The 14,079-nt window shown below is 32.8% G+C and overlaps 1 protein-coding gene across 1 annotated transcript; it reads right to left on the bottom strand.

Annotated features, from left to right (window-relative positions):
* Positions 1 to 7,664: 7,664 nt before the first annotated feature.
* LOC144422234 (uncharacterized) lies at positions 7,665 to 13,263 on the bottom strand. The gene is made up of 8 exons (XM_078112233.1): positions 13,209 to 13,263; positions 12,726 to 12,903; positions 9,892 to 9,990; positions 9,445 to 9,557; positions 9,117 to 9,288; positions 8,795 to 8,919; positions 7,963 to 8,247; positions 7,665 to 7,840 (listed from the first exon to the last, which is right to left on the bottom strand). The coding sequence occupies exons 1-8, from the start codon at positions 13,261 to 13,263 to the stop codon at positions 7,665 to 7,667; spliced, it is 1,203 nt and encodes a 400-aa protein (XP_077968359.1).
* Between the last annotated feature and the right edge of the window lie 816 nt (positions 13,264 to 14,079).

Here is a 14,079-nt window from a genome sequence, read left to right as displayed (position 1 = left end):
GTTCGCGGAATTTATATTCACTGATATGCCAGCATTTCCCGAACACAATATGTTATATAAGGACTGGTGTTTTTGCAAACAAATATCGCTCTAGGCATTTTAAAAATCCAACGTAAAAGAACAGTTATTAAATGTATACAAAGATTTATGATTCATAACAGTTCGTATTTCTGAAGTATTGTGAAACATAAAATTGAGCTATATTGTTGTGTTGAGGTTGCAATTTGATCTTGTTTCAAAAAAATTCTGAATATATATATATACGCTCGTTAGTCATCAAGTATCCACTTCCACCATAATACATCTGGTATGGACAAAGTATACAAACATGAAATAAATACTATATTTGGTTTATATTTGCAAAAAGTAATATCAACAACTGATTCGTATTCGAATCGTATTTCTCGCCAACCAATTGCACTTCAACTATACATGTCTGAGGTCATACTAGGACTAGGTCCATTTATCTCACCCCACATCCTCGTGCATTATAGCTGTCAGCTGGCAGGGATGAGGTAAAATTAAAGCATTGCTGTCTAGAAAAATAGCAACCTACATATGGATATAGTCGGATGTAAGCATAGGCTATTTATTTTGTTTTGAATATGATCGTGAATTGCAGTATGGCGCCGTTTGATGATTATGATTTGATACAACGAATTTCACTGCCCCTTTCAATGGACTTTACAACAAAAACTGGAATAAATACTGCCGCCATACTTTCAATCAATTTATATCAGTGCAACAAACAAAACAAATTATTAATATTATTCGAAACCTGATTTCTCATTAAACGTATTTGCTGAATAATTGGATAAAAATCGTTAAATGTGACAATGGTGTAAAATCACTTTGTTAAAAATAGAAGCGAGTGTTCGTCTGTTTGAAGGAGTACGTAAAGTTTGCAATTTAAAATTTCGTGGAATTAAAGAAGATTCTAAGAATAAATCTGAATCACACACTGTGTAACATCTAATAACGGTAGGAATCTGTAATTCGTTCTCGTGTATTTGGTCAATTCGTAGTAAGATTGAATGATTAAATGTGAACAATGCGAAAAGTGTTTTTATTCGCCTGATGTAAAAGTATTTTTAGTCGGTCAACATCGCAGTTCATATGATTGACGTAGTCACCACCATTAACATGAAAAACACATGACCAAAGTTGACAACAAGTTCAATATATTCGGTTGGTGCCGTATTATACCAATTGAACATTGTTCCAACACAATTCAGAAAAGATTCGCTTGTTTAAAATTTATGTCTCACATAATTTGATTAACAAGTGATTGTTTGATTGCAATCATAAGTCAATACAAATAAATCGTTATATTATTTTTATTTCAATCCGTACTTCCTATTCAACTTTCATTATATTCATCAATATGTCACTACAATTAATTTAATTTTTCGTTAGTTGTGCAATATTTGTTATTGACGAAATTGAATCAAATTATAACATTAATAACTAAAGATACTTTTTTGTGTAATATCTAGCTGATGGCTCTTGATTTTATTCGGATTTTACGTTTCTAACATATTTTGAATATCTTTACCAAATTCTTAGCTATTCTTAGCTAAAGTTTATATATTAGAAAAATCGTCTTTACAATACGTTTTATTACACATCCGTATAATAAAATTTCTTCACAGTAAAATTTGGTTCATATCTACTTAATCGATATTATTCCAATGAAAGTTGTTTCAACTTTGCCCCACCTACAACCTGCATCACTAGTATTATTTTAATAATAAATTTTGTAAATAAAATATAGGCAAATACATGTTGTTATCAGAATATTTAAAACTTCATACAGTTAATTGATGGAATCTATTTTCTTATATGCATCGCGATCTACATCGTGCCATTCTTGTACGCAATAAAGTATTGCCCATAATATATTATGAAATTCAGCCATATACAATTGACATAAAATATAAAAAAAAATGTTTTTTTTTGGTGTTGTTGTTTCCATCGAATTTCGTTTTGTATAATTTTGAACTACACACAAGAAAGTTTGATATTACCTCTATATTGGAATGTGATACGCCTAAGCGTGGAATATGGCTGTCGTGTTTGGGATGGGACTTCTGTGACCGTATTACGCCTTTTCGACAAGAGTTAAAAAGAATACCAAATACGCAACCCCTCTTTCATCGCTGGAATGTTGCGCCGCTGTGTTTATTTTACAGATATTGTAAACGAATGTGTTCTTCTGAAATGTGAAAACTTGTTCCTCCGAATTAGTGTTGAGTCATGAAACCCTTAACTGTTTTTTTGATCACATTGACTTTCTTTAAGTATCACGTCAATAGGTACGCATAATCATTTGTAAACACTACGTTCTTCCTACAATTTGGTCAGCTCAATGTCTAAACCAGCCAATTTATAATAATGTCTGATAAGTGATCATATGTTTAGTCAATATTTCTAAAGTGTGATTATGAAGTTCCTCAAAGAATATTGATCGAGCGTATTATTTTTTAAATAAAATCAAGATAAAATCTAAACCTACGTCTGAATACAATACCTTGCATAGTTCGTTCTGATTTTCGCTTTTCATCAGTTGAAACATTAAACTGTTTTTAGCATCTCCCGTTTTGTTTTATACGGTTACTACAGTATAGAATATTTCTATCGAAACGCCTGGTCCCCTCGATGAGCTCGACGTCCTATATCCCAGTTTGTAGCCACTACAAGGTGTTGTCGACATGAGTGAGGAGTTACCATGGGTCCGCTTAATTCATAGGACTTATTTAATTCATTCGATGACTTCAAACACTATAATGTAAGATTACACTTTTATATCCCACACTCTATCGAAATATAAATAAAGTCTTTGTGTAATATAATTGGGAGTTAAAAATAATCAAACCATTCTTAGGTATACCTATATGCAAAAATAAAAGTCACTCAGTCAATTTGTAATATTAAAACCGCAAATTGAAACGGGGAAAAATAAAACAAAACTGCGCGTAAAAAAGAAGGCGACAACAACATCCTATATTAAGATATAAATATATTAAACGGTTATGAATTGAGAAGGTTTTATTGGGTGGCATTATGGTACCATTAAATTAGGTTGGAATGCTAAATAAAATGATGTGGTGCTAAACGTGCAATGTTCAGCATAATAAATAGTTATTAATAAACGACTTTTTCGATTATTTTACTTTCTTTCTCATTTTAAGCCCATTTTTTTGAATTGAATGTCACCGAACTGATAAACAAAATTATCTTTCCAGTTTTGATACAAACGAGTCTAATTAATTATTTAAATCTAATTATTGTATTCGTTGTTGATTGGATAAAATAGCTATTATTATTATTATTATTAATTAACGGAATTAGGACAAAGGGTAAAATAGAATAGTTTTTCAAATTCAGGCAAACTTGTTAATTTAACTACATTTAATTTTTCACCTCTTCAACGGAAAATATGTGAAACAAAAATTAGTAACCCAAATAAAAAATTGAAACATTTTCAGATTAAAAAATTTTTAACCGATTTATTTCTGGAACACTCGTATAAATTGATAAACATTTTCAAAATGAGTGAAGGTTTAGTGAATGGCGCAGTTCGTATGGGTTTCAAGGTCCTGTCCCGTTGGCCCTGCCAACGTTATAAGTAACTCAGACTCTGCCTACGCCGTACCCAGGGTGTAATAAATTGTATAGGTCAGGAAATCTGAAATAACAATGGCGCAGTGTGAAAGGGCCTAAATGTGGTTGAAAGCCGATCGGAAAATATACCTCTATCCGAGTGGAATTCCCCCCAAACTCTTTAGCGGCGTGTAATAATCTGCCGCATCATCCTAAACGCTTTTGGGTAATTCATATGCGTGTTTTTGTACTCGAAACTGTGCAACACCAACTGAAGCTTAGTATAAGATTTGCAAGATAATATGCAGCAGCAAGTTTCTCCTAGATTCAAACATGGATTAAATATCTGTGACCCACACTCTTTCATTCCGTGATAAAAATATAATTTTTGACCCATTCTTTGAAAAAGGTTCGCCATCACTGTTATAGGAAAAAAAATGCGGTGTAATTCTAGAGACCAATACGCCGCGTGGATATATCCATCGTTTTGTCACAATATTGTCGGCGGCAGTGGAAGCGATGTTTCTTCAAGTTATGCGGATGAAAAGGCAAAAAGCTGATAAAAAAAAAACAGAAACTTTGAAAATCCAAAAGATGATAATATGCCTCAAAAACGTTGGAAGTTAAAGTCATTCGTTTCTCAAACTTTGAAACTAGATTGAAATGCGGATAAAAGTGTTTGCCACTTGTTTTATTTTAGAGATAGGATATGACTCCGCGCCATATCGAAGTTGTACAGAACGGGTGATGATAATTTTAGGCAAAGCTCTGCAATGAAGTATTCTTTGTCGCCAATTTATCACCTAGTAAATTTCAAACACGCTCTGATCATGCATTCATTAATGTAAATTCAATGCCAGTCTTCGATTCATCCTTAAAACTGAGTTAAACTTCATTAGTACGGTAGATTATGAATAATGTTCGCGCAAAATCTTAAGCCTAAAAGTTCTTGGTTTATCATAACAACCTGAGTCGAACGTTTATGTTTGAATATCTGCGATGAAATACAGTTATTTTTGCATAATTAGTAGGCTAGGTAATAGCAAAGTCCCACAATATACAATTGTTCCAGAGGACATTCGTCGCATCTTTAGAACAGCTCCACCTAACCCCAGGGGTTCGATCGAACCCAGGTTAAGAACCATTGGTATAGGCGATATTGGACTGGTAGAATTTCCGTTTCTCTATTTTCCTTATAATTTTCTTGTTCGAACTAAAGTCGTGAAAACGCCACATGAAAATTCCCTTCTATGGTAACTGATGTTCTACTTCGACTGGGTTAAATTATTTCACACAATGCAATTAATTTTCAGAATTGTGGGTAACTCTATCTATGTACGCAATTTTAAGATTTTGTTTGTCTCGAAATTTGTTACGTTTAAATAGAATTGAATATTTCCACCAATCTTAAATAAAATTTATAGCCCTGCATGCATTATAAATTATATACAACACATATATGTACAATTGCAATTTATTCAAACATGAAATATTAACTCAAAATGAAATATTATGAAATATTTATTGAATTCATCGTATTCATTCAGAAACACGTCGGATTTCTATGTCTCATTTCCTCAGTGAATATATATTTGTTTTTGATTATCGTGAGATGATACTATTGACAATTGCAGAATGAACTCTAGTTTCCACTCTTCGTAAAACGGCTGTCATCATAAATAAAAATCAATAAAAGCCCGTGTCTATTATAGTAATAAATAATAATTCGATCATAAGACATTTCGTCTACGATTCATTTGACCTTAGTATCATTCCGTACTCAATTAATAGTTCAATAAACAAACTTTGAGAGAAAAGTTTAAGGTAAATAGTTTTGATCTTTACTAAGAAATCAGTTATCTATTAATAAATGAGCATTTATAGAATCGAAGTACTCTACTTTCTATTGTGTTTCCGTCGAATGCGCGTTTTGCACATATTTCAGTTTCACAGTCAGTTTAGTTATCTATGATTATAAATAGCACCATAATATGATTTAATATCATTAATCTAGAATTAATTTTGGACCTTCTAATATAACTTATATATATATTTTTTAATTATTTTAATATACCTTTTAAAAAATAGAAAAATCAATAATATGAACCATAAAACTGCCAACACAATTCCTGCTGGAAGAACCCATGACTTGTTGTATTCCATATCTAAAAATCAATGGTGTTCAACATGTGAGTTAAAAAAGTAGAACTTAACTTTTATAATTTAGCTATATGATTATATTAAACTTGAACTCTGCGATTCAAATATTCGCTTTTCAGACTTAGAGATTCTAACTTTGCTTTGCTATAAAACATATTTCATGATAATGATCTTCCAGGTCCAATCAGTATTGCTATATTGCATGTTAGCTTAACCAAATCAGATTTCTGAATGTACTCTGTAAACGTGAACATTTAAATAAATCATCGTAGAAGCAATATTCTTTTCTTCAAATAATACTTTATTTAGTCTACAATTTATCGACAATAAAATTAATATTACGTAAAGTTCATTCTGGTTTTTGTTCATAAGACATTGCCGTTTTTGGTCTTGATAATAACTGTTTTTGCAATGCTGAAAATCCTTGTGGTCCTCCGTAAATCGTCATGTCCGATAGAGAGGCCAAATCAAACTCTTTGTCGTAAACTAAAATAAAAGTCGTTCTAGTTGGTACAAATAATGATTATTTACCTGTCTCTTAAACCTCAGGACTGGCATAGTTTGATTTATTGTACAAAGCTTTGTTTATAAAGTATTAGAGCACAAATACAATACACCTTTATCACATATTACATATTTTTCATGTATAACACATTTAACTGGAATGTGGAATATCTGTACAATATTTATGAATTTATACTTATAACTTGTGTTGTAATATGTAAGTTATACTGAATATACAAAACTTCGACTATTGTAAAACTTCTTGCAGAACGGGTCATGTTATTTGAAGCGAAGCATTGATATTTCCCTGAATCTTCTATTTTTGCGTTTTTGATAAACAAGACAGACTTTCCGGAAGATTTTGTTTGATATACTCGTTCACTAACTTCATCTTTGACTTCTACGGCATCACGGTGCCAACTAAGATTCGGAACAGGAAAACCCTCAGCAGTGCATTCAATTTCCAAATTAGTTGTTTCCGATATTCTCGGATTGTCGTCAGAAACTTTTACGTTCCATGGAAAAACTGTAACAAAGTATTCGATATTCCCGGGTACGCGGTTGATAATGAAACGAACTTTCAAAGCCATCGTTTTCCGGAATTAAGTATCTGTTTAGCGAATAAAGAATCATTTTGCCTCGATTTTCTTAATATTGTTTGTTTGAATTTGAGAGTTCTTGGGCTACGGTTGTGAAAACCTAAAATTTTTATTTCATAATTGAACACTAAGGGGACTTATGAATCGCCTTGCTGAATTTTTCGTTGTTAGTATTTCTTGTTGTTGTTGGGAAGATTGTTATTCTTAGCGAAAATTGCCTTTCTCGCAAGTAATTAACTCATGAAATGATTTCTCATTTTTAATACGTAAAAATTGGAGAATTTAAAACTAAAATATTAGTTTTATTTTTTCTCAAATTTTGACCGAATCCTACGGAACCAGATATTTTATCCATATTGCTTACCCACCAAATCTATAAGCTTACTCGGTACATTCTGGTATTCTACTACTGGTATCTATCCGAGATTACCGATGTCATATTTTAAAAATAAAATCTGTTGTTATATTGTTTCAACTTACTTTTTTTACATGCAAATTCTAGTTTTTCTTGACAATCGTAGTTTTTCCATCAATCGTGTGTCAATGCGACACATTCACCTATAGGAGGTTTTTCGACATCAACCCAACATTTCTTTTCCGGGTCACTAAAAACATGCATGAAGAGTTTGTCGGTTATGAATTCCGTATATTTTGCCTGACATCAGTGAAAAACTATGTGTACTCTTCAAGTAATCGATAAGTGATGTGTGTATCACATAATTGCTGCGATTAGTTTCTAAATTGTTAGCCGAAAAGAAAAAAAAATTCACTTAAACTGTTAACCTTTGTCTTTTCAATTCACTTTGTATTTTGTTTATAAACGCTTTCGTTTCCAATTTTGACAAGTCGACTTCCTTGTTTTTCACAATGCTGTTTGGCTTCATCAAATGACAATGCTGTTGATGCGCTACTTTTGCTCGACAAAAAACTGAATTTTAAATCCGAATAGAACGAAACCGAAATATCGGAAGTATCTGTAAATGAAGTAGTAAGATTAAAATCTTCAAAACCAAGATATTTTTATATTCTTTTTTTGCGGATTAAGAAGTGTTATAATCCACGTGATAGCCTCGAAGTTCGTTATAAAAGTTATAACCTTCGACTATTGTAAAACTTCTTGCAGAATGGGTCATGTTATTTGAAGCGAAGCATTGATATTTCCCTGAATCTTCTATTTTTGCGTTTTTGATAAACAAGACAGACTTTCCGGAAGATTTTGTTTGATATACTCGTTCACTAACTTCATCTTTGACTTCTACGGCATCACGGTGCCAACTAAGATTCGGAACAGGAAAACCCTCAGCAGTGCATTCAATTTCCAAATTAGTTGTTTCCGATATTCTCGGATTGTCGTCAGAATCTTTTACGTTCCATGGAAAAACTGTAACAAAGTATTCGATATTCCCGGGTACGCGGTTGATAATGAAACGAACTTTCAAAGCCATCGTTTTCCGGAATTAAGTATCTGTTTGGCGAATAAAAAATCATTTTGCCTCGATTTTCTTAATTTTGTTTGTTTGAATTTGAGAGTTCTTGAGTTACGGTTGTGAAAACCTAAAATTTCATAACTGAACACTAAGGGGACTTATGAATCGCCTTGCTGAATTTTTCGTTGTTGGTATTTCTTGTTGTTGTTGGGAAGATTGTAATTCTTAGCGAAAATTGCCTTTCTCGCAAGTAATTAACTCATGAAATGATTTCTCATTTTTAATACGTAAAAATTGGAGAATTTAAAACTAAAATATTAGTTTTATTTTTTCTCAAATTTTGACCGAATCCTACGGAACCAGATATTTTATCCATATTGCTTACCCGCCAATTCTATAAGCTTACTCGGTACATTCTGATATTATACTACTGGTATCTATCCGAGATTACCGATGTCATATTTTAAAAATAAAATCTGTTGTTATATTGTTTCAACTTACTTTTTTTACATGCAAATTCTAGTTTTTCTTGACAATCGTAGTTTTTCCACCCATCGTGTGTCAATGCGACACATTCACCTATAGGAGGTTTTTCGACATCAACCCAACATTTCTTTTCCGGGTCACTAAAAACATGCATAAAGAGTTTGTCGGTTATGAATTCCGTATATTTTGCCTGACATCAGTGAAAAACTATGTGTACTCTTCAAGTAATCGATAAGTGATGTGTGTATCACATAATTGCTTCGATTAGTTTCTAAATTGTTAGCCGAAAAGAAAAAAAAATTCACTTAAACTGTTAACCTTTGTCTTTTCAATTCACTTTGTATTTTGTTTATAAACGCTTTCGTTTCCAATTTTGACAAGTCGACTTCCTTGTTTTTCACAATGCTGTTTGGCTTCATCAAATGTCAATGCTGTTGATGCGCTACTTTTGCTCGACGAAAAACTGAATTTTAAATCCGAATAATACGAAACCGAAATATCGGAAGTATCTGTAAATTAAGTAGTAAGATTAAAATCTTTAAAACCAAGATATTTTTATATTCTTTTTTTGCGGATTAAGAAGTGTTATAATCCACGTGATAGCCTCGAAGATCGATATAAAAGTTATAATACAAAAGTAAATATGATATCTAGCTTCAATTTACCTATCTGAGAAATGTAACCATAATCCTGATTACAATATTTATCGTTCCATGTATGATTCCAATGAGCCAAGCAATCCATAAAATCAGCAATACGTGCCGGCTGACCCGGCTCCCTAAAAAATACAAATAAGTTTTATCCGCTTGAGATGTAGATGTGTGTGTGCAAAATGGCGGCACAATCCTAATTTCTGGAATCAAAGTAATTTTTACAAAAATAAATTACAAAAGCTGCAAAGTTACTATTACTAGTGAAGAAAATTATTTATTCAAAGTTATCGATTGAAATAAAAACAATATATTTTCATGTAATCAAATACCAAGATTGATTCGTTCCATCTTCCATTCAAATTAATAATATAATCATGAAAACATATAAAATTTGTGAAAATAATTCATTGGCTCCAGGCAGGAAGCCTCAACATTTTCTATTATTGATAGAGCAATCACCAGTTTGTAAATCCAGTATCTACGAGTGTTCCATCATCCCATACCCAGATGCCTTCTTTGTTGAAGTCACTTGCTCCTATCCACACATTTGGGTAACCCCTAACGTTGCAAAATATGTATTACATTAGTTTATTACCAAAGAATATACATACAATTGCCCACTTCAAGATACAAATTCGTACTAAAAATACAAATTCGAATGTGAACTATATCAGTCTTGTCAACATGAAACACAAAATTTACATTATTACAGCTGTGACGAAAAATAGAGTATTCAGTCCGAAATTACAAGTTCCAAAATTCAAATAAAATCTTCTTCATTATGGGATTATTTACTGATAACCTTCAACTCTTTGGGGCAAGATTAGTGAAAGAAAGATTTATGCCTCCTAAATCTAATAATAGGAAATTGCAGATGGACGATGCCTTATCTCCGCAGTAGGCTTGCACGTAATTTACGGATTTACGGAATTACGTAATTATTTTGAGTTACGGAAGGGAAGTTACGAATTCCGTAAAGTCGTAATTATTGCATTGAAACGAGCTTTCTTCAAAGCAGTCAATTTCGTCGATTGCGAAAAATGAAAGCTCAACAAGTAGAAGTTAGAGTTCCGGTATTCGCAGCCGTTTTTCTCTCTCTTGTTACGTAGGTGAAGGAGGGCATGACGCGTTGCCATTCACTAACCTATTATCAACTTCTCTGGCATGGCCAATGTAAATTATTAACGTAGTTAAGGGGGAAGAACTGAGTAGGGCCGTTTGACGCCAACACACCTGGTTTTAACTTCTCCCGTAACTTAACCGTAGATAAGAGATAGAATTGCGTTGAGACCGATTGACGCTAACACACCTGGTTTTAACTTCTCCCGTAACCTAACCGTAGATAGGGGATAGAATTGCGTTAAGACCGTTTGACGCCAACACACCTGGTTTTAACTTCTCCCGTAACTTAACCGTAGATAAGGGATAGAATTGCGTTAAGACCGATTGACGCCAACACACCTGGTTTCAACTTCTCTCGCATCTTATCTAGCATGGCCATGGCCAATGTACATAATAACCGTAGATAGGGGGAAGAATTGTGTTAAGACCGATGGACGCTAACACGCCCGGTTTCAACTTCTTCGGGTGAAATGACTAATGAACGCAGGAGATCAATCTTTCAAACATGGTCTATCAAACATTTGTATCCATTTTACTTTTATTTATTATTTACTTGTTCCAGTTTTCCGTTACCTATGGTATATATGTTCCGTTTCTATTTCATTTTATTTTATAGTCACGCGTTTAAATAGTGGGAATTCCCCACCAAGTGTGGATTAGCAATGCTTAACCATTCTTTAATGTTAATATCAACACTTGATATATGAACATGGAATATCATACTGTTTTTGGCTGTTTTATTTCATACTTAGGGTATAAACAGGAAAATATCCATAACCTTTCAACACGACGATTTTGTGAAATTTAACGAAGAGCTTTCGCGACGAATTGGAACCAAATAAGCCAAAAGAGCGATTGATCACTCGCGCCAATACCTCGCCGTGATAATTAATGTCGCGCTTATCAAATAGCAATATGACGACAAAAGAGAGATTGCGTAATGAACCAACGCAACTTCGTCTTCTCGGCATCGGTATAGCGATTGAGACGGCAGAGAAACAGCAAAACGACGGATTCCTCGCGGACCGCAAAAAAATTTAACTGCTATCATATATAATCAAATATGAGCCAGTGTGTTTATTCTGTGCGAGATCCATTTTCTATTACAAAATCTTGATGTTCTGTTAACGGATTTATCGTTATATATCAGTCCGGACTTGGTCTTGCGCATGATGTTTTTCACAATTCCTCTCAATATTTCGGCCATGTATGATTAACTGTCTTACCAAATGCGGCAACTTATTTTGATTTATCGTCTACTTGAATACCACCGGCACTCGATCAAACTTGTGTCAATCTTGGCCGATAGGATCGCCGACTTGAGTTAGCAAATTAATGTCGTGAGTGTAAAATAAATGTCACAAAATGCATTGTTTTGCGATATAACTTTTGTATTTTCGGAGAAGGCATATATCATATAAGTTCGATATTTAAACTATACTCAAATAAATAATATTTAATCTAAATTTATCGCAAATAATGTTTTAAACATTCAGTCCGCGAAATGATTAAATGTAAAATGAAGCATGGTAATCGGAATATCGTCAATAAGTCGACATCAATAATTATTATTATAAAATGCTAACAAGGCAGTAATGTCGGATAATGCAGAAGACGCTGCAAAAACAAGTCTTCGTCGCGAGGAAATCGCAAGTATAATCAAATGAGTGAATACGCTCGTCGTTGGTTAATAAATTAGAAACCCTTAATTTTTATTCAGTACTAAGGTGGTTTTAAAAAACTATCGTTTCCATAAATATCCGTATACCAGTGTCGGTAATGATAAAATAAAATTGATCGCATAAAAATGGGACGGTTAATTTGCGAAGGTGATAAAGGAAATCAAAGCTAACACAAAAGATAAAAATCAGAATAAAATTAATTTGAATTCACTCCTTGATATTTGTCTTTAACATCTGCCGATGGCGTGTAGTACTGCCAAGAATATGAAAACCCAACTTCAATGTCCCATTCGGAAAAGAAGTGGATTCAATTGGTTGTTATGATAGGTTTAAATGCGTGGAAAAATATCACAATTACGGGGTCATTACGTAATTGATTTTGCCGTAATTACGGAATTGATTTTTGTCAATTACGTGCAAGCCTACTCCGCAGTGACAAAATAGTTGGGTAAAATGTAAGAAATATTTCAGATTGCCTACCCTACTTACCAGGCTTCTAACAAATCATCGACGGCATTTTGAACTTGTTCATCTTTGATATAAACCAAGTGAGCACCAGGTTTCCAAACTGCACATGCGAACCGAGCATATATATGATTTTTGTTATCACCAATGCCAGTGAATAAGGTAAGTTCGTAATTACGAACGTAAACCGTTTCACGTTGAACTATTTGAATGAAAATTGAAATTATTTTTGATTGATAAAGACGAGTTTTATGTATGTAAAAAATTGGGTTTTGAAGAAATTTGCTCCACTTCAAAATGTGTTTAATAAAGTTTACAACAGTTAGGTCTGATTCAAATCAATCAGTGACTTTATTTTGAAAGTTGCAAGTAAAAAGGGTTTTTAAAAGAATAAAAAAATATATATACATGCAATTTACATTTTAAAATTTTACCACAGCTAATAAATCAAAATACCTCATTTGCAGTCGTATAAACTATTAAAGAATTGCTGACTAGACTACTTACCAGCTCGGCTTTGAGAAACCATTCCGTCGAGCAAAATGAAGGTTCCGTACAGCATTTTAAAGGAAGCAATGCGTATAATGATTTAAATCTACAATAAAATCAGATCAACACTAAATTATAACATTTTACTAAACTTGAAATACAAATTTGAAATTGGCAGCAATTTTATATACCTCGTGAAATTCAGTTTAACATGTGATAGCTTTTCAACAGATTTGACAGATTTTTTTGAACTTCATTGTGAAATGCGTTTACAAGTTAATTGGTGATTTATGATTGCAGATGTTCTACAAGGTATTACAACACTTTTATAGTTAACAACACGCAAATAAAATGATCGAGCGTAGTTTGTGAATTTGTAGCTTGTTTCCACACAAATATCATTTTATTATTGAAAATTAAAGAAATCTCATTCGCTTTTATATCGCAATCCAGTTCAATACCTCGAGGCTAAAAATAGATTTCTTAGAAACACTGTCGACGAAGACTGGGTTTCATTTGTATTATCAGTCAACAACGCACGAAAATTGGTTTACTCTTTAAAATCATTTGAATAGCGTATATGCAGAGAAGAATATTTTCTAATTTTTTTGCGGTTTTATGACTCAAATTTGGCCGTGAAATAATATATACTTCGAATTCTAGCCTCAGCTCTGTTGTTTATATATTATTAAACATTAGTCATGTTATACTCATGACAAGATTTAAACAAATACTCAACGATTTGTTTTGAACATTTCTGTTACGATTACCGTTTCTTAGTAAACGGCCATACCCAACGGCTATTTCGAAAAGAAATCATTTAAGTAAAATACGAATAGGCAGAACAGAAAATGTTTACCTCATTAAAAGTGGGCTTTCGAAATATCAT

Source organism: Styela clava, chromosome 1 (assembly GCF_964204865.1).
Source record: "Styela clava chromosome 1, kaStyClav1.hap1.2, whole genome shotgun sequence".
In the NCBI taxonomy this organism is placed as follows: Eukaryota; Metazoa; Chordata; class Ascidiacea; order Stolidobranchia; family Styelidae; genus Styela; species Styela clava.
This window is presented reverse-complemented; position numbering and strand designations above follow the sequence as displayed.